General features: G+C 33.3%; 1 protein-coding gene across 1 annotated transcript in view; it reads left to right on the plus strand.

Moving 5' to 3' along the window:
- Positions 1–22567, plus strand: part of LOC124363341 (pickpocket protein 28-like) — a 45283-nt gene extending 22716 nt beyond the window's left edge. The window contains exons 5-14 of the mRNA XM_046818590.1: positions 714–839; positions 9646–9873; positions 11082–11187; positions 11274–11428; positions 12360–12561; positions 14611–14881; positions 17881–17940; positions 18316–18496; positions 19694–19785; positions 21660–22567. Coding sequence (XP_046674546.1) covers positions 714–839; positions 9646–9873; positions 11082–11187; positions 11274–11428; positions 12360–12561; positions 14611–14881; positions 17881–17940; positions 18316–18496; positions 19694–19785; positions 21660–21769 — 1531 coding nt within the window. The 3' untranslated portion in view covers positions 21770–22567. The remainder of the gene's footprint in view (positions 1–713; positions 840–9645; positions 9874–11081; positions 11188–11273; positions 11429–12359; positions 12562–14610; positions 14882–17880; positions 17941–18315; positions 18497–19693; positions 19786–21659) is intronic.
- The last annotated feature ends 199 nt before the right edge of the window (positions 22568–22766 follow it).

The raw sequence follows: 22766 nt of genomic DNA on the forward strand, positions 1-22766 counted from the left end.
TGATCCCACGAATCAATAGCAATATCATTACAAACCTTCAAACCACATTGACTGAATGTAAACATTAGAAAGAAACAGAGCACGAATGTTTATTATAAATAAGACGTACTTATATCAGAATAAAATAATCATATGTCCTTAAACTAACAACTCATAGTCTTAATTAAACTAACAAATGATCCATAATTAACTGTAAATTTCCTTTGAACTATTGCTTACAAGGGAACACTGGTTAGCTTCTGGTCATACATCTGAGGCCCCACTTTTAATATAAAACTGCTTTTTAAGTATGAACTCATCTCAAATCCATAAATTTTTCACTACAATAACTTATGTTTTAGTATCTCAATCATAATAAATTGTAAAAAATATGATTATCTGTTAGTGGTAATGTTTTATAATTTTTATTCTATATGGAGTTTCTTACAGGAAATCTATGGGATATAGATTATAAACAATTAATATTTAATATACCCATATTTCTTACAACTCATTACCATTTAGACTCTAGTTCTGTAATAAGATATTTATGAATATGAGATAAATTTTTATTTATATTGCAGTTTTAAACTTTAGTCTCAATTAAAAACGCAGCCTCAGATGCAAACTAACAGTTAAATAACATTTCCTCTTAACTGTATTGAATCTATGTAATTTTATTTATTTTACTATCCTATTAAAATATACATTTTTAGTACTGTTATTTGTTTTAGGAATAATATACGAAGGAATTCGACAACAAAAACCTTTCTCAAGAAACATGTTCAAGAATATTGCAATAACACAACCATTCATGGGTTGAAATATATTGGGGAGCCTGGCAGACACATTTCAGAAAGGTAAGTACGGCCATGTTTAGATGAGTTTTGCAGTGACCTTCTAGTTCTAGAAACATTTTACCCAAATAACTGCTCTAAAAGGAGCTGAATCTGGCTTTACTTTCACGCTGCTTTTATTAATTATTTAAGTGCTGGTTGTACTGGTGGCCATTTTGAATTCAGTTGTATATGAACAATATTAACTTGTTGTTAGTCAGCCTTGTTTGTAGTCATAGAATTATCGGGATTTGTCATTGTCAAGATACGATTAATAACCATCCACATGATTTCTGCTCTAAACTTTTTTATTTAACTATATTAGTATTAAATCATTAAACACTTTATGAGAAAAACTAATAGAAAGCATTTGGATGTGTATTAATTATATTTTTTAAATGATACACATCCTATAATTCTATTACCAAATACAGGGTGTTTCAAAAAAGAATATATGTATTAAAAAGTGTTATTTTTTCTAAATTATCAATTTGGGGGTGCTGATGGCCAAGTGTTGACTAAGACGTTGGACTTTGGGTTTGAGTTAGAGATAGTGCAGGTTCAAGTCATGTCTGTGACTGTTGCACTTTTATCAGTACCATTGACCTTGTTCTGCACCGATTCTTTCCTTATTCTGTTTGATAAGATCCTTGCACATGCCAGAGGCCCATGAGAATGGACAAAATAAGGTTTAAAGGGGATCCACCTCTCCTTTAAGAAAAATTGCTATACCTCGGCTCAGATAATGGCTATTCCGCAACAGAAATCATTTTGTTCTGTCAAGTTTGTGAAGTGCAATTCCGTGATTACAGTAAAAAGACATTTGATATTGAGGTACCAATCGATCCTCAGAATGGTTGGAACATTAGCAGATGCTATTGACAGTGTGTAATATTGATAAGGTGTTTGTGTAAAAGGAAGAATCCTGGGAATTCAAATTGCTTTCGAATGTAGTCTTTCGAAATCAACTTGTCTTGCCAGTCAGGAGTTACAACTGTCAACAACAACAATTTGGCGTATTTTGAGACGTTGGTTGGTTGTGAAGCCGTACAAGTTATAACTGTTACAAACTCTGCATCATGATGACAAACGCAAACGTGTGGCATTTTGTAACGAGATTCTCGATGCTATTGACAATGATAACACTGTCACACAATGCATCGTGTTCAGTGATGAAGCGACTTTCCATATTAGTGGTCAGGTAAACAATCACAATGTTCGAATTTGGGGCCTACAGAACCCACATGCAGCCATTGAACTTGTATGTGATTCGTCCATAATCAATGTGTTTTGTGTGTTATGATTATCTGTTCACAGCCCATTCTTCTTTGATGGAAACATGGTTAACAGTTAGCACTATCTCGGTATGTTACAAAACTAGTTGTTTTTGAGGCTGCATGAAGACAACTTCATCTTTCAACAAGACAGAGCATTTCCTCACAGGAGTCACCAAGTGCGTGACTATCTGAATTAAACTGTTAAATATGTCCTTTGTTTAAGGTTTGTTATTGACAATGGAAGGTTTGAAAGGATAACAGGATTTTGGACATTTGCCATCATTATAGGTTATAAAAGGTATAACACAATGTTTCGAGGATTGGGATCTATCCTCTTCGTCAGGTAGGGAAGGTATTAATACATAAAAAATAATGAACAGAAAGAAGTAAAGAAGGGAAAGAAAAGGGTTCAAACATACCCAAAAGCTGCTTGGAGTCCAGTCTAGGCATCCACTGCACAGATGCAAGTCCCAAGCACAAATACAAGTACGAGGATCACAATCACACATCACAAATGTTAAGTATGGTTGGGGTTTACCAAAATCAGGATGGCAAATAATGGGCAAACTTGTGTACTTGAGAAATCATTATTTTATTAAAGCAAACAAAACTAAAAAGCTGTGTTTTCTGTTTTTTTTATATGTGAAAATTAATTATTGAATAAAAGTTACTCTTACAAATTCCAAATATCAGTAGAGACTACTAGATATACATTAGAGCTGAGTGATAGCGTGACTTACCCAACACCATCATAAATACGCCCAACAGAGACATGATCAAATGCAAAAAAGTAGCGGTACTAAGACAGAGACTCTCCTACTGTGTCGCATCCTGAGGGTTCTGTGTCTCGGACTGGCTAGAGGGCTCTTACTATGAGAGGCCTAGCTCCTAGGTGGGGTCTTCTGTAACAATTTTGGTTTACCACATGTGACCTCCCGGGGCAGAATTGGTTTCCCACAGTGTCAAATTAATGGCAATATCCCAGATGATGGTTTTGTTAGGTTATTTTTACTGCCTCGTGTCCCCTCAATGTCAAGACTGTTTGAGGTGTTTTCTTGCAAGTCTCGAACTACCTGGGAATCTTCACTAAATCCTTTTTTTAAGTCTACCCACATCTGGATGCCAAGCCCCGTTTGCATTCCCTGACACTTAAAACATCTGAGAAAGAATATTAAGTAGGCCATTGCCGGACAAAAACAACCCAGTGTCTTTCTGCTTTCTAAAACTGGCTTTCAATTAAAAGTAAAATCATTATAAAACTAAACTCTACTAAACCGTTGGTCATCAGGGAAGGATTCTTCCAGTGGGGTTTTGTTAAAGACAACATTTATGTACCACTAGTAGAACCTGGAAGAGTTTAAGAACTGGATATGTACTGCCATAAAATCAGACGAAGAACATGCTTGTCCGAGTATAGGAGGAATTTGAGTATCAATGTGATATTGTTCATGTCGCTGATGGAGGACATATTGAACATTTGTAATCTGAACTTGACGGGTTTGTAAATATGTGTTTAAAGTTTCACATTCGTATGTCTTAAAGTTAAATAAATATATACATTCAAAATACATATATTCTCTTTGAAACTCCCTGTATAGAGACATAAAAAATGCCTGAGGTTTAAGATTGTTCTCATGGCAAAAAACTGAAGGTTGTATCACTATAGCTAGCTCTGAAGTAAAACTTTTGGAAGCTATTCACACATCTATATAATATAACTGAGAGACTTTTTAACTTAGACATAGAATTATACTATTTTTGTTCAGGAATTTTTTACAGTGAAATAAATTTATTATTTAATACTAAAGATGGCAATGACTAGAAGACTTCCTCATATGATTTAAAAAAATATTCACGTAGAATGTCAGTAATTAATTTTAATTGATGAAATTTAAACCAGAATCATTGCTATCACTGTGCTGAGAACATTCACTTGTGTGTGTTCACATGTGCGATAGCAACATGCGGATCTCAGAGAAATGGCAATGGTGGTCCATGTGATAGCTTACATATTTGTACTACATACACAAACTAGTTCAAAATTCTCAAGCTGGAATTGATGCCGTTTCAGTTTTCAGATCTTTCAAAATTCGCATAAAGGTGTTAATTCTCCACCTCCCAATCTGTATGGTTTGTTCTGGCTGATTACACCTGTTAAGTTGAGCTAATCTGGGAATGAAGTAAAATTTATGTTTCTTACTTATTCTGAGCAGGCTAATTGATGTCCACAAAAGTCTGCCAGGGTACGTTGGTCACAGTGAGGAGGCAAATAAAACACAATTTTATAACAAAACAACCTATTATTAAATTTTGAATGAACTTGTTACCCTAAGAAACATTATTATAATCTGACTTTAAATTATCTTTTTTCATGAGGGATAGAGACGATTGTCCCCGCACTTAGTCCTAAACGGACCTTTGCGCCTCCCTTACTTGTATTTGTATGCTCATAATCTGAGAGTTTTACAGAAGCCGACCAGATTTCAGGGCTCCTGTTCTCTGATGTCCTTCAAACTGAGGAGATATGCCCCCTGGAATCTTTTCCGAATTTTAGATATGGCAGAATAGTTTAGCCAAATACCTATGCTCCGCTAATTCCTCCTCTTCTCCGTAGAGACCTCATTCATCAGTCTGGCTGAGGCCCATCTTCATGAGGTGTTTTCTAAGGGGGCCATGTCCTGTCAGCATCCCTATTATCATTCTTAAATCCTCCTCAACCTAGGAGGATATAAGAATGATCTTAGCCATTTTCTCCTAGTTATTTTCTTATAACTCTGATCTAGGAGATTGCCCACCCTTTAGTATAAGGAGAGATAAACATTTTTGATTGTCTTAATCATGAGTTCCTACTCCAATTAAAGTTGCTGTAGGAGAAAGCTATCTCGCAACCCGGCTCTGGCCCCCTCATAAAGGACTCTGCTCCATTTTTGGCAAGGGTATTAACTTATCTTACAACAAACTATTACACTAATAATACATTTTTAATGTATAAACCATTGTAAATATGACTAAAATAGTCAAAGATATTGAAACAATTTATAAACTCTCAGGAACTGGTAAGCACATTGACATTTTCTACAATCAGATGATGAACTTCAACATAATAGTAATACTGTACAGACAGGTCTGTTCAAAAGGGGATGGGTTTTAACTGGCTGGTTCTGCCTACTTCTCATAATATTACCAAAAACATATAAATTTAGTGTTTTCATTTATTAACAATAATCATTTGAATTTTGTAACTCCACTATATGAAATTGCTTAGTGCAACATTTTATTTGCATGGACCAAAAAGCAATGTTGCTAAAGTGGCAGTGCATAGAATAGTAAGCATGTGCCAGGTTCTGTTACTGGGGACATTTAACTACATCGTTAGGATTTTTAAGGTTTGTGTGTAAAGTGTGGGGTTTATTTATGAATATACAGGGTGTTCAGAAAAGGACATAAATCCATATACGTATAAGGCAACTATAGAAAAGTTTTTAAAACATAAAGCATTCTACTCAAATAAGGAGTTTGAAGAGAATAATTTAGACAATCTAGTATGACTTGTAAGTATGTCTAATCTAGGCTACCATAATACTTTGACTATGTTCAATTTTAGTAAAAATTGACTCTGTCTATTAAACTGTATACACTGTGTTTAACGATATTAAAGATTCTGATCCTGGTGTCACAAACTTCTGTGGCTGATAGTGGTACTCATCATTTCAAACAAAAATATCCATAAACATAGGTCGATAATGTTGTTTAACTGCTAGCAGCCTTTTTGTATTTGTTATAAACAACACAGGAGCAATAAACCTTAAGCCAGCTGTTTTGCCATGTTTCTTGCTGCCAGATTGTGCAAGCTTACCTTCGAGGTAAGTTGTCATACTCGCTTATGTGTGGATGGATTTTGTTGAAAAAGTACTGCTTAAATCTTGATACAAATTGAAAAATAGTTGGTATCTTGTAAATTTGTTATATCAGTACCGGTTCTTTTTGTTATTTGAGTTAAAATATTTCTGTTAATATTCAAATCAAATCAAATAAAAAAAATCAAAATCACTTTATTGTCGTATAAATCTCATGATCATTGACAAAGTCATAAATACAACACATTCTGGTAGCCAAGTCCAACATAGATAGTTAATAGTTAATAGTTTCAACACAGTTACATCAACAATATCAGCATTAATGCACTTAATGTAATTTAATAATAATTTACATTATTTGGCAATGCAAAGAACTATACAGTAAATAACAATGGTACCACTGTAGTTACATCGATGGATCTGTATTGAAAACATAACATAATCTTATTAAAACAAAAGACTTATTGGAGAAAAATTCCTCTACAGAGTAGAATGGGTTCTCCAAAAGCCATAAATAATATTTCTTTAAGAAAAGTGTTTTGTCAAACTTTGGGATTAAATGTGACAGATGGTTATATACCTTCAGGGAAAGTACCTGATGACTCTTTAAAGTTTTACTTAATCTATTGAATTTTATTTTTGATAAATTCTTGCATCTTGTATTGTGCGAATGGGTATCACCAATGGGCTTTATTAAATTTGGATTTTGGAAAATATATTGAATTAAATTAAATAGATACAGGTTTATGACAGTTTGAATGCTTAGTAATCTAAATAGTGGTTTACAGTGTTCTAAGCTAGATGATTTGGATATAATTCTTATGGCCTTTTTTTGGAGGATCAGTATGTCATTGATCTTACTACCATTGCCCCATGCAACCAGCCCATATCTAAGTATTGATTGAAAAAATGCAAAGTAGGCGGTTTTGACATAGTCGGTGCTAACAGAAAAGGTTAGTCGCCTAAGGAGGTAAACTACTCTTGACAATTTAGAAGAAATATACGTAATATGAGAGTCCCAGTTCATGTTTCTATCAATGTATACTCCTAGGAATTTTACATTGTCTGAGAGACTAATGTTTAAGTTACGACTGTCAACTGTCCTCGTACTGAAAATAATATTGTGCGTTTTTGATTTATTCAATAAGAAACCATTGCTTGTGAACCAATTTGAAGCATCTGAAATAGAATTTTTTGAAATTAAACTAAGTTCACTTAAATCTTTGCTAATATTTAAAAATGTAGTGTCGTCTGCATAAAGGATGGTTGAAGCTGTAATATTGAAGTAGGCAGACCATTTATACAAATTAAAAACAGCAAAGGTCCAAGTATGGATCCTTGCGGGACTCCGTACTTCACGATTACTTCATGAGACCAGCTTTCCTCAATGCAAACTTTTTGTTTTCTGTTATTAAGGTAAGACTCAAAAAATAAAATCGGCATTTGACCAAAACCGTAATATGCCAACTTCCTTATAAGATCATTATGGTTTACACAATCAAAAGCCCTGCTCAAGTCACACATAGTGGCTTGACCAAAGGCCTTATCCTCCAAAGCCAGAGACACATCCCGCAACAATTTATCTAGAGCTTGAAAAGTGGAACAATTTTTCCTAAATCCAAATTGCACGGAGCTAAGAAGATTGTTAGTTTCGAGATAATTGCTAATTTGCTTATGCACTAGAGCCTCCAACAGTTTGCCAAGAATCGGAATAATGGATATCGGACGGTAGCTCTCTGATTTATTTTTGAGTCCCTTTTTATAAACCGGACAAACTCTTTAAATTTTCAGCTCCTCGGGAAATAACTATCTTTTAATCAAAGGTTAAAGCAATGTGTCAACGGAGATAAAATGTGAGGGGTTATTTGCTTTATCATATTATTAGGCATACAATAAACGTCACAGCTGTCAGAGTTTTTCATATTTTGAACTGAATTTAGAATATGATCTGATGTTATTTTAGCCCACTGAAAAGATTGAGAGGGTTTATTGATATTACTTTTTATTAACAAATCACTTGCAGAAATTGTTGCATTGTCTAAGTTGGCTTTAATATTGAGAACAGAGTCTATGAAATAGTGATTGAAAACGTCAGGACTAATGCCAGGCTTATCATCACTGGCATTGGAAAAACAGTTGTTGCTATTAATAATTTTCCAGGCTGCCTTGAATTTATTTTTGCTTGTATTTATAAAATGTTCATTATGGCGTTGCTTTGCTAATAGCTTGTCTGTAGTTTTTTTTTAGATTTAAAAAACTTTGCCATAACTGGGTATCATGTTTTGCAACTTTATGAAGGTATATAAGATTACTTTTCATTTCAGACAAATCTCAGGTATACCACTCATTTCCTGATATATTATAATTTTTTCCATTTGATTTTTTTAGTTTTTTAAAATAAAATAATACATTTATAATGGTTGAAAAAAAATTATTGAAAAATGTAACTTCATCACATTGTTTATGCTGGGTCATGAATTTATCCCAGTCATATGAGGCTAGTGTTATTACAATACTATCTAATGATTTTTTAGGCAAAATAGTTTTAAAATTATTGACACTGTTATGAGGACCACTGTTATATTTTAGGAATTTATTTATGTCTACTAGGATACCATTATGATCAGAATAGGGAAAATCCATAATTTTGCAGGAGACATGACTCGAAATATTTTTGTTATTTATAACAACGTTATCCAGGCAATTTTTGCCCCTTGTAGCATTACGGTTCAGATAAAAGAAGTTGTGCTGTCTTAGAAGATTTTGTAGTGCAAAGGCAGGTCCATTTATAGTGGTTAAGTCAAATTTGTAATTTAAATCACCACCGACCACCACAGAGTAATCCCTCCAGTTAGAAAGAAAAAGTAGTAAGTTATCTAATGCATCCAAAAAGATATTGGAGTCACCAGCTGGTGAATGATAGACAGCTACTACTATCATATTCAGTTCATCGATAAAAGTTGCAGAACTCTCAAAGTGTAATTCCGAGCAATATCTACTTATGTCACAAACTCTAGTCTGCAAAGAGTTATGGACAAACACCACTGAACCCCCTCTAATATGGTTGGACCTATTGAAAGCTCCAGCACAATGGTACCCTGTTGGAAAAGAAAACAGTATATCGTTATAACATAGCCAATGCTCAGTCAGACAAACAATATAAGCATTATTTAAATCAGATAGGAAACTATCCAAAATAGTTACCTTATTACTGAGACCTTGAATATTGAGGTAAAGTATTTTTACATTTTCACATTCCTTAGGAAATGAACTAATCTTAATATTCTTAGAGGGGACTACATTATTTTTACTCGGTATTTTCCCAAATCTAAAAAACTAGATTTTGGCCTATTGTATTCTTCTTGGCTACCATTGAAGCAGAAGACTGGTGGTGGGAAAACTAATGGTTTACTTTTTAAAGTGTTCCTCTTATTTATCACAACATATGTACAAAGTTTAGTAACTGTATCTTAACTAGCTCTAGGGATAATAATTGTTTTTTTAATACAAAATGTCGGCTAGTGACTAAACGACACATTATTCAACTTATATTTATGGGACTTTTTTGTTTGAAATTATGAATACTAATAGCCACAGGTGTTTGAGATACCTATTTCCAAATACCTTGTACTTAGTACTTACTTGTACTTAACGTCTGAAGTCAATAACAATATTCTTGATTATCTATGATTACAGGACTTGGTGGCTGATAGTATTCTTGCTGATGATGGCTGGCAGTGCCTACGTGATTCACAAAGTCTGGAGGAAGTGGCAGGACTCCCCAGTAATTGTATCCTTCGCTGAGACTTCAACTCCTGTTTGGCAAATTCCTTTCCCAGCAGTCACCATCTGTAGTGAGGCCAAGTCACAGAATAAACTGTTCAACATTACTGAAGCCATATACAAGAACATCACAGATCCAAGGTTAGTGACATCACTCATGAAACATTAGATAGCTTTTGATGTGCAAGAATAATATTACCACAGGTCTGTTCCTTTACTTAGACCACAACTGCATATCATCTTAATGCTCCATTCCACCCCATCCCAAGCTTCTTGCAATCCGATAATAGTTTTACTCTCTAATGGACTGACACTCTAAAAATTACTTTACAATAATGATCTGAAGCTGTACTAATTTACAAATTGCAATAAGATATTAACGTGTACAGGACTAGTAGCAGTGTCTACATGTATGACTGTGATCAGGTGACATATCAGCTTATCTCCACTGGGTTAATTGATATAATTTACACGGGGTATGTAAAATGTCTGGAAGCATTTTTTTAACCATAGCAGATAAAATTTACAACTTTTTCACAATGATATTCAGGTATCTAAATTACTTTTTATGCAAGAACCATGACAGGCCTATATTGGGGGCGTAGCCCGTGGAAAGTGTCATAGAAATCTTAAATGTAAGCCTAGTTCGGTATGCATATAACTTTTAAATGATTTATTATTAGAATGTCACAAACCACTTTTCAAAAGCTTAATTCATAATAAAATGGTGACCGTTTAAAGTAAAATATTGACCTTATTTCAAAAACATATTTTGTTATGAATTAAGCTTGAAAATAGACCCATTTCAGAATTAGAGGAAACAAATAATTGTTTACTACTAGCAAGACATATGAACAGTCTCTGCTTCCTGCTCCAAAACTACTCTTGATCTATGATTCGAGAGTTGCTGGGTGTACGGTATAAACAAGACTTCAGGTTTATCTATGAAGTGTTCTTCTGTTTTGTTAACTCCATATATGACAATAATGCATAATTTTTGATATTCCAGTATCTCTAACTGAAGAAATATGGAGTTTTAGTTTGTGTAGATACCTTTCCCCTGCAACTCAGAAATACACTAAAACACTGCTTCGAGACCTCATGTTTTCTTGATGTTTCAAGCTATGGATGACTATTGGCTCCTCTTTTTTTTGGGAGATATTCTATACCCCCAAAACCCCTAGAATGTTACAGTTCTATCAACTCTAGGTATAGAAATTGAACACTGTTTATTACTATACCCTTGTACCCTCTATTTTATACAAATAATATGTTAAACTACACCAAAAATCATTTTAGAACAATTTCCATACAGAACAGCATTCTTAAAGTAACATTTCATGTTTCAGGGAACAAAAAAAGTTGGATGCCGTTTCACTTGTCTGCGATAACCATGTAAACGCTGCATCTCCAAATAAATTCATTGATGACGAAGGAGTTAACATTATAAGTGATGTAAGTATATGTAATTGTTATATATTATAATTAAAACAATTAATTAATTTCTTCACTGTGGTAATCTCCTTAACAATGTGTTACAGGTAGCTCCTACCATATCAAGTGTATTGTTCCTCTGCCGTTGGAAATTAGGAGCAGTGCAAAATTGCTCGGAACTGTTTGTGCCTGTGATCACTGAGGAAGGACAGTGTTTCTCATTCAATATTCTACACAACTTTGACACCCACAGACAGGACATGTAAGTTCCTTCTTTATTGTAACACTTGAAATTGCAGGCAGCCAGATGTCATTTTTATGAATAATGTTGTTTTTTTTCATTTTGTTTTAGGTTTAATTAGATGCCACAATTATGCAATTCTGAAACTTTAAACTAACACTACAAGCATTTTATTTAATTGTATACAGAATTAAAACACAAATTGAATTGAACTTATGGTGTATCTTTTACAACAGATAGTATGGTTTTTTGTTCTAGTACAGTTCTATTTTTGGATTTATATAACTTTCTTCTTTCTACTCTTGACAGCAATGCCTGTTTTATAATTTTATTTTCTAATTTCAGCTTTTGATCCATTACATTTTTAGACTTCAAGTGTGTAAGGTTTATTGTAATTTGTTTTTTTTAATGAATTGTTTTAATACTTAGGCCAAATCTAAAAGCCATAATGAAAAACTGTCCAAATCTTCTAGATTTAAAGCAAACAGTCTGGGCTGAATATTTCCATATTTTAGCCTCAGACACTGCATCTGAAATCCACATGTGTTTGAAAAGGTCCAACACTTGGTGCAACTTTCAAAAATGAAAAATTAGTACTGAGGTTTTTAAACATAACAAACACTTTCATCTCCCAGATGTTATAATAACTAAGCCTATTAAAAAAATCATATTAGAGGTAGCTACTTTAGGTGTTAATTGTAATTTTTTAATGATAATATTTTTTAACACATTAGGTATATTTTTCACAAACTATATAAGATATCTGAAATTTGTGTGTTTTTACTGTAGGATGAGCTTCAATATGAGGAGATTAAATTTTGAATCCTCAACTGATAAAAATCATATAAATCCATACTATAAACTTTTAAAATAAAATATAAATATACCGGTAATAGAAATGTATATTTCTAAAATATATATAGCTATCACTATAACATCAAAATATTTTCAGAGTACAAACTAAAAGCAGTTCCCAAGCCACAGTAGTTAGCCAGTTCTGGACTCTAGGAGGGGGATACGATCCCAGCGCACCTCTGGATGTATATCCTAAGAGGGCTTTGGGAGCTGGAGCAAAATCAGGACTTTTCATAGTACTCCGATCTTACTCATGGGATCTTGATTACTACTGCAGAGGACCTGTGCAAGGCTTCAAGGTAATTCTTTTCTTAATTATGGTTTGTATTTAATAAATAATCCAAGACTCGTCATTACTAAATTTTTAAATGATAAGACCAATTAAGTGACTGCTCATTGAAATGAATCAAGTTAAAATCATGGATGGATCCTATTCAACCTTCATTGGACAGAGCTAGGTGGATTCACTCGGGAATTTTTTTAATTTGCACTTTTGTCCCTAAGGTCATTGATGCACTGAGGTTTTGTTTTATAGACGTTTTTAATGTGAACCCACAATAAGAAGTCAAATGGAGATAGACCTGGCTGTCTTGGTGTGGTCACTCGATACTTCCTTCTCTGCCTATCCAGCGATTTGGAAAAATATTGCTTAAATACTCGCGTATATACAGGTTATAGTGTGGAGGTGCTCCATCCTGCTGGAACCAAACTTCATTACAGTTGTTGGTAGCTACTTGGTTTAATGGATAAACCTGATTCTGTAACATTTCCTGATATACCTGGGCATTAAGGTTTCCATCAATAAAAAAAGGCCCAACAAACTGATCCCTTACAGTGCTGAGTCAAATTTTTAATTTTTCAGGGTACTAGATAAGTTCTCTCTCATCCAATGAGAGTTATCATCATCCCAATAACAAGCATTGTGTCTGTTAACGTTTAACGAGTATGTTGCTTCTTCTGAGAAAGCAATGATGTTTAGTCTAGTTGTGTTATTATCAATATTCCACATCATTTTTTCACAAAATTCTACATGACGATCAAAATTGTCCTCACTTAGCTCATGAACTAAACAAATTTTGTACGCTTTTTAACCACTGGCATGTAAAACTTTACAAACTGATGTTTGACATATACCTAATAGTTGAGAAACATTTCTTGTTGATGCATGAGGATCTGACATAACAGACTAAAACGTCAAGTGACAATGCTTGGTTTGTAGCTGATTTTAGTTGTCCAGGTTTGGGACGGTCTTTAACATTGCCTGTTTCCTGGAAACATTGGATTTTTTGAACTCCTAATTTAGATACAGAGTTTCAATTGGGATAAGTAAATAAATAAATAAATTCCTTACTTCATCATAAGATCTCATCCGGTCCCCATAGCCTCATAATCATCAGGATCATAATATGCTCTTGTTCACTTAAACACTCTATTTCAACGTAAAGTATCACAAAAACATGTCCTGCAGCAGGTAATTAAAGGTTTGTGTTTGTAAGAAAAGTGGTTGTCTATTGAAGTATATACCTTCTGAATGTGGATGTTCACGTTTTGCTTCATTGAATGTTTAATTAATTTCAATGAGCTGCCATTTTGTACTTGGTTGAGATATAAAGCTCCAGTTTCCACTGTTCTTCTTTTATCAAGACCAAAACACAAGGAAGTAAAATGTTTTACAAATTCCATCACTTAAGCTGCCTCTTAAGTATCTAATAATTTGGTGTTTTTGTTTTTACTTTCCAAAACTTAAAGAATGTGTAAATTTGTTCTTTAAACATAGTAGTATTTTAAATCAATTTTTTAATGGCCTTTCTTTTAATCTTTTTGTTCTGTTATTTTTACTCCTAAATTTCATTATTTTCGTGTAAATTCATTTTTGAACTTTTAGCGTTTCTTTGTACTATTCTTTATCTGAAAAATTAATTTTACACGTTGCAAATTGCTACTAACCAACTTTAATAATATCATGCTTCTCTGAATTAAGAACTAGAATTATGAAGAACGTTTCACAATTGAATATTTATATGCATTACAAATAAAGCTCATTCTTAATTTGCCTCTTTTCATACATCTTGCAACTTGCTACATCTTGCAACTTGCAACTACATCTGCAAGATGCTCGAGAGGCTTTCAATGTTGCATATAATGCCATAAATATCCTCATGAGTTCTCTGAGAGTGAAATGTCACAATATCTGCCGTTCTCTTTTACCTTCTTTTATAATACAGAGGCACAGTGCACGCAAATAGGAAGATTTATGTATTGGAGCATGCAATGATGCATAAGTTCAGAAGCATAGAGGAAATAAACCTTAAAAACGTACATGATTCAAGTAAATGTGTTTATTTCAGATAAAACTACACAACCCAGCTGAGGTGCCTCAGATTGGGGAGAGTTACTTCCGAGTTCCACTGGACAGCGAGATCGTACTCTCTGTGAAAGCCAACATGATGACGACCAGTGAGTCCTTACAGAACTACAACCCCAACAAGAGGCAGTGTTTCTTTCCTTACGAAAGGCATCTAAAATACTTCAAGGTCTACACTCAGAACAACTGCCAGCTTGAGTGTTTGACAAATTTCACAATGAATCACTGCAAGTGTGCAAAGTTCAACATGCCACGTAAGTGTTATAACATTATTAAGGCCTTGTCAGTTCCTTCTTAAAATTATGTCATTATCTGCCCATCTGAGTGATAATTTGATTGAGAAGTCCTGGAGACTTTAAACTTGGTGCAAAGGTGTCTCTTGAAGACCTCTATTTCAGGATCAATAGGTCAAAGGGCAGTAAATTTACAATCAGTTCAGTAAATACTTTTGTCTCGTTTTGTTTGATTTTTCGATACTCCGTTGTATCTATTTATTACATCTGGCTATAGCAGATACGTAATACGTAATATGTACAATGATAATAAAATTGACTTTTGATTCTTAAATCCAACAAATACAATTTTACTAACAGGATACTAATTTTATAATTTTGTACTAAATATATATTTACATGTATATTCTTATATTTACCATGACGTATATTCACTGATTATACAGTTGAATATGACCATGTGTTTTTTATTAATTAAATATGGTACACTCACACACTAATATCTCACACAAATGCTGTCAGGACATGGATACTTCAGGGCTCACCTTCATTATTTCATTATTCACAGAGTGTCCGTCCTGACCCGGCGTTAGCGAAGACGTGGAACACGTGTTCTTTACATTTCCACGCTTCAGTTCACAGCGTAATGACTTAGAAATGGTCCTCAACCAAACATTACAACCAGAAAGCCTAGTAGAAGCAATGCTGGGATTGAAGGCTGCCTGTGACTCGATCAGTACTTTTGCCACGGAAGTTCTTAAGGAGCTGCGGTCCATCGAAAGAAAGAGAGCCAAAGACACGGAAGAAGTCACTTGAACCACCTGAAGAAAGAGCTGCTGCTCTATATCTTCTCCTCGTGAAGTAATGCCTAGCGGCGGTTTCCGCGGTAATACAGAGGCCAGAGAAAGAGGAGGTTTTTAGTCGGTATTGACATCTGAGTTCGACATACCCAGGCCAAACGACTGGTCCTGCAGGATAGGTAACAGTATTTTTCTCCAACCTCTGTAAAAACACACACACACAATTCGTATCAACGGCAATAACTTAATTTAATTTTAATAAAGATTAATCACAAAAAGCCTTAGAGGAGCAATTACTTTTTTTAATTCAATCTTTATTGAAATTATGTATATAAAGTGAAATGAACAGTGTCAATTACGTTTTTTGTGTGTTTACAATCTGATTCACTTTGTTATCATTTAAGCTGCTTTAAATATTTCACAATAAATTGATGTAAAGAAATATTAATGTTTAAATGGTTATGGCACCTAACTGATGTCAGGAAAAAGCTTATACGATTTTAAAAGCACATTAATTTCCTTAAAACGTTATATTTCAATACGTACTCACAGAGACCACTAGAATAAGCTAGTGATATCACCAAATTAGTCAAAATATAACCCCAGGGTCGTAGTGATGGGCGATATTATCTTGCCCTCTGGTCTCTCTAGTACCAATATCACCAAACATCATCAAAATATCACTAGTGATATATGTGATATCTGACAATACATTGTGAGCACTAACACTGAAGAAGTTGTACCCTAAAGAATAACTGTATTTGCAGTACTGCCCTTAGAGTAACAAGAGAGGGTTGCTGGTGAAAACGACATACTTTCCATGAGCTTAGCGAGAGAGAAAGCTCTCCAGAAAAAACTTAATTTAGTTTGTTGCAATAGAAATAGTCATACAGTAACCTGGAATGTACCTGAGCTCATAAGGCATAGAATAATGTTTGTGTAAATGACTGTATGTGGTATCATTTATATTTAAGTGAAACTAAAGGTAAGTAGTAATATAATAATATAACTAGTATCCTACATTTAAGATAATTGGAGTAAGATAGTTTAAATAATATATAATTTAACTTCATTTCCTATCACTTAATAGTCACAAGGCTAAAGTTTATTTATCACACCTAACAATAGCGTGGATAATTACATCACCTGAGTAAACTTGTATGAAATTAAACTGTACTAATAGCCACGTATTATGTAAACCTTTGGTCTTACCTGTGGGTCTTTGTGTTTTAAGCTAAAAAAATTCATCGCAGGTATTCCAAATTGTGTTGTGTCATTTTGAAACCTACTCCTTTTGGATGAGATGAAGATGAATTGAGGTTGGAGCTAAGGTACTCAATCCATCTGCCCTTTTGTCATATGAGATATGCACTGGACTACTGGGCTGAATGGTGTAGCATATTTCATTGTAAACAAAAAAGTAAAATAATCTTGGGTTTAAACAAAAAAATGATGGGTAGTTTGCTATGAAATACTGTTATCAAATATTGTTATACATTCTCATCATATAAATAAAATAATGTTTGATTTTAAAAATATAATTATGAATGTAGTCATAAAAGCGATTAAATATTTAAAATTTGTTCAAAATATAATGGTAAAAATGGTATGATCTTTCATGTGCTATTACCATTTTGGCACTATATTTATAAATACGGTATTCCTTCCTGTATTTCAGGCCATGCCAACAGTTGATCCTTCCATCCTTGTGATTATCTAGATTCTGCACAAAAATATTATATACAGCTCCCCTTTCCTTTAGTTTCAATGGCTCATTGTTCTTGAGTTTTTAGGACAGTGGATTCAAAGAGTTCTATGTCTCCAAATCGCTCCATACTTAGACTTTTTGGTTTCCAAGCTACTGGATATAATCAAAGTACCAGCAAACCTCTCCATAGCTATGAAGCCTTGAACTACTGGCTAAACTTGGCTACTGATTACAACACTTTAGATACTTTTAAACTTTTAAATCAATCAAAGCCACTTATTGCAATGAGGTTTTATAAAGATATGACCTTTTAAAGTAGATTATTAGCAGGAGGTTATGAAAAAGAAAAGTATGGTTAATTATTCTTAATTATTGCTTATAATTTTATTTTTTGCCAACAGACATTCTCATTCAATACTGACCTAAAAATTGGTAAGCTGTCACCAAAAAGCGGATTTCCTTATGTATATAATGCCATTAATAACACAGTATTGTTCTATTTCTGTTCCCAGGGTTTCCAAACACCCCAATCTGTGGAGCTGGATTGAAAAACTGTACTGTCAAAGCACTTGGTAAAACATAGCATTAACTCTGTCACAAGCTCAGTCATTAATTCTAACCTAATTTTTTTATTAATCAAGATTTGTTAGTTTCTTATTTTAAAAAATTTCTTTGAATATTTCTATTTTTTATTAGTTAGTCAGGAATCGTAAAAATATAAATCACTTCAAATCTTTTTATATAAAATTCAAAGAACATGCACTGTATGATTTTAAACTTTAATATCAAATGCTCTGTAGTATGTAGCTTCAATTTTATAAATTTGAAGAAAGCTTCTGTAATTTTCAATACTGCTGTTTAATATGTTGTAATAATAATAATTAATGTACCCAGTGCTTGAAATCTCATAAAAAAGCAAGATTATGTCTCCTGTATGTATGTTTTAGATAATCTGAATATCCAGCAAATACGGCAAGCAATGGATGAACTAAATCTAGAAGGCACCTGCAACTGCTTGCCTTCCTGTACATCCATTCAGTACGATGCAGAGACCTCTCAGGCGACATTCGACTACAAGGCACTTTTTGGAGCTTACAGGGAAAATGAAACAGATCCAGATGTGTTTGGGTGAGTTTAAACATTTTAAACAGTAGTCGTCACATATCATTGTGTTCCGTAAAAGTTTGACAAAACTAAAATAGATTAAATATTTTGATGGGTGAAGAACGGTTTATATATTGGCATATTTCAATATCAGATAATGCTGTGAAAGAGCCAGTCAATCAGTGTTTTACACCAATACACAGTAGAAGACTGCATACCCTTATCCTAACATCTCATGCAATGTTGAGTGTCCGCCATTACCATTTCACTTTACAATATGTAAACACCTCTAATACGATTGATTCTCCTATCAAGTGTGAACTGTTATTCGCTGAAGTGTCAGGAGTATATAGTGAAAACGTTACAAAACAAGTCTCTTCTAAAGGAAGACCTCGTTGAACAAATTGATGAAACAGTTAAAGGGAATCTGAGGTTCACCGAGCTGTCTGTTACCTGAAATTTCAAGATCACTTCTCTACACTATCATAATGTAGCACCTAGGCTACAAGAATCTCCGTACTCTATGAGTTTCAAAGATTTTATCTGATGACCATAAAGTTGATAGATGGCAGCAGCATTACTGTTTCTTAACTATTATGAATCTGACGAAGAAGATATAATTGTTACAGGGGGCAAAACATAGATTTTGTATAACACCCCAGAAACTAAACAACAATCCCAACAATGGATCCATTTAAATTCACGTAATAAATCCACAAACTTTTAAAATAACCTTCAACAACAAAAAGACCAAAGCTACCATGTTTTGGGACCAGAAAGGGGCTCTGCTTGTGGAATTATTACAGTCAGGGACCAAGATAAACAAAGAAGTTTACTGTGAAACATGTTGGTGGGGGAGAGCCTTTCAGAATAAAGGAATGGGAATGCTCACTTCTGGAACTGTCCTTATTAAAGACAATACCCGTCCTCGCAGTGCTGATCTGATGAAACGGCTTCTTGACAGATTTCAATGAGATATTTTGACCATCCAGCTTAAAGTTCTCATCTAGCATAAAACAACTAAAAAACATGAGCCCTCACACTATAGCATCGATACAATATGGAATAATATCACACTTTCCATTGATTACTTTAAATATAATACACCTGTTGAACTAGTCAGGTTCACACAGTCCACCAGAAACAGAAATAAAAATTGAGTATCAGCTAATATACCATAATTCAGATATAAATCTTACAGATGCTGATTTTGACTTGCAGGGTGCGTCTGTCTCGTGTGTCCATTTACTTCAAGGAGTCTCAGTTCATCACCAGTCGCCGAAGTGAACTCATCGGATATGCTGACTTTCTCAGTTGAGTATCGTCCGCTTGAATACACAACACCACAGAAACACTGAAGCTTTAAAATATGTTATATTACCACTTTTTCAGTGAACTCCTGTCATAAATATAAAATATTTTCTTGAATTAGAAACAAAACATTCTTTACTGTTTTTATGTCATGTAAAATATGTTTTTATGGTATGTAACAATTAAAAAATTGAATTTAGAAATGATCATTAGCAGTGGTGCTGTTTGCGAAAATATTTAATTGGTGGTGCCTTTAAAGGGCCACAGTATCATATGTTGTCAGTGGTCCTGTGATGTCTCACTGTGATCAGCGCTTGTACTGCGAGTGGTGGTGCACTCGGGGGACCACTTATGGTATTTTGGTGTGGCTGTGATTGTTGCGGAGTTGTTATTCAATGTTATGGCTAGGTAGTGTAATGGTCTGTTGTTGTATGTTGCATAGTTTATTTTCTTGTTAATGCTTATAGGTAAATTTACGTAGTTGTTATGGTTTTTACTATATTTCTTGTATTATTTTGGTTTATTGTTATTGCATGGTTATTGTTATTGTATCACATTGTTATTGTTATAGTATTGTTATTGTTCTCATATTGATATTCTTCTTGAATTGATACAGATTTTTTAATAAGCTGGATTCGGTTGGACGTGGATGTGTATTGTGCACGGCTGCTATGCATGATTAATGCTATTGATTATTGTGGAATTTTCCACTATTTCTTTGTAATGATTAAGATATATTTATGTTATTGGTTCTTAGATTTGTATTATACATATATGTGTGTATTTACATATATTTTTATTATCTATTATGATTATTGTTATTTATATTACTTATCGTACTGTCATGGGTTGTATACGTTGTCTCTCTTATTTTTACTTGGATATCTCTTGTGCACGATGGACTCTTCTTTGATTAATGTTATTGCCTGCTGCCATCCGTGTAATAGCTATTATATAATTTTTTTTTTTCTTCAAACTTTGATTGCTTATTGTTATGTAGTTGCATGTAATGGGTTTCCGTTTAAATAAATAAATAAATAAATAAACAGTTGACAGAGAAAAGAAAAGCTAGGTATGTCAACTACAATGAACATGTTACACTGCGTTGCCACCATAGCTATAAATAGTGTACAAATGTAATAAGTTTATTCTGGCGAGAATCATACCCATTTAGAAATATATAAATATAACTTCCACAAGAACTAATTGAACATTAAATTCTCCAGAAGATTTTATATTAACCTTCTCTCACTCAATGTAACATGATAAAATTAAAGCTGGTAATTGTAGAAGACTTCCTCCATCTTTGTAAAATATCTTCTATCTGAAGACCTTTGCTTTTATATTTATTACGACTTTATTCCACACTCTCTGATCTTTTGCTCTTCTGTCATCTTCCTCTAAATTGCTTTAGAGCTCAACTAGTTGCTAAAACTGGTTGTTTGAATTAGAATGTGCCAAATGTAGGGTTTGCACAATGTGATATTTTTACTGTCTTGTCTAATACAGGTCTAATAGAACTGCATAAAGAATTTTGATCCTTTATCTTAGCCTTTTAGATTGATTAAGCAAATTTAATACTGCACTAATATTGTCCCTCTTAAAGGATAGTGTTGTAATTAGGACCAATTATATAATAGAGATTAATTTATCATTAGTCATAGCATGCTTTTTATATTCACCATGGGTATTATATTTTAATATGTGTGTTGGAGTTCTTCACAAATTTAGGACTTTTGTGTCTATGACTTTACAAAATCTAAATATGATTCTGAAAACAGTTGATGGTTTCAATTAATGTTAATTGCATAAGATCTGAGCTTATAGCAATCTATATTGTTATATATTAATGTCAGTTAATTGCAATTTGTTTCAGGTCAGTGTGGAGGACTTCTTGGATTGTTCAGTGGCTTTAGTATACAAAGTCTTATTGAGATAATTTACTATGTTACTCTTCGACTATGGTACAATAGAAATATCTTTTGAATATGTAAAACAAGTGTAGGTTTATAAACTACGGTAATCTTATACAAATAGGCAGATTTAGCATCCTACAAAAGTTCAGTATAAACAAAAAGCACACATCTTTTCACATTTAAAGCATGAAACACTTCAACATATAGCGTTGTATTATCAAATATGTTCTCAATTATAGATTTCTGTACCTTGTAAATTATTGTATTCTATAAGTAGCTTTTTCAACATTAATTCTACAATCACATGCACCTTTGCATGTACCTATTTTTTGTAGACGTATTATTGAATTTTAAAACTAAACTGATAAAACTTATTATCATAATCTTTTTTTAAATTTTCACTACTATGTATGTATTCTTAGTCATATTTTTGGTCATACTAAATATTTAAAAAATGTTTGCTTTGTCATACTAACAAGATATTATATACAGTATTGACAAAATTGGTGTAGAGTCTTCCTTTTACACAAGTGTGACCTCATTGATGTGCTGAATATTGTCACCAACGGAACTACTAAATACTGCCGAATATTTCAGGTCCAACCCAAAACGTTTTGGTCTACATTCTATGTTATATCTATTTATATGAATTATATTTATAAATATGTTTATTCCTTTTCCACTCTGTGAAATGGGTATGAACTAACATGGTATCAGCAGAGTAACATGGTATAGAGGAGTCGGTTCTACTACAATGCAACAATGGTCACCTTCACTGTAGAAAAGATTTGTATAGCTTCAATAGATAAATTTAGAAGGTAAAATCTTTTGTTTTTATGAAGCTAACAGAAGATTGCTTATGATAATAGTAAATCATGTATTGCTAATAAACTTGTTTTAATGGAATTAGTTACATTTACGTTACATATTTTCCCCTTCTCTTTAAAATAATGAATGAATAATTGATCCAAAATTTTCTGTATGATCATATTTTGACCAAAAACAAGTTACCTCAGACACAGGAAGATTGTGCTGGAATTGTTATTGGTGCTAACTGTGATCCAGTT

This window comes from Homalodisca vitripennis, chromosome 5 (assembly GCF_021130785.1).
Source record: "Homalodisca vitripennis isolate AUS2020 chromosome 5, UT_GWSS_2.1, whole genome shotgun sequence".
Lineage (NCBI taxonomy): Eukaryota > Metazoa > Arthropoda > Insecta > Hemiptera > Cicadellidae > Homalodisca > Homalodisca vitripennis.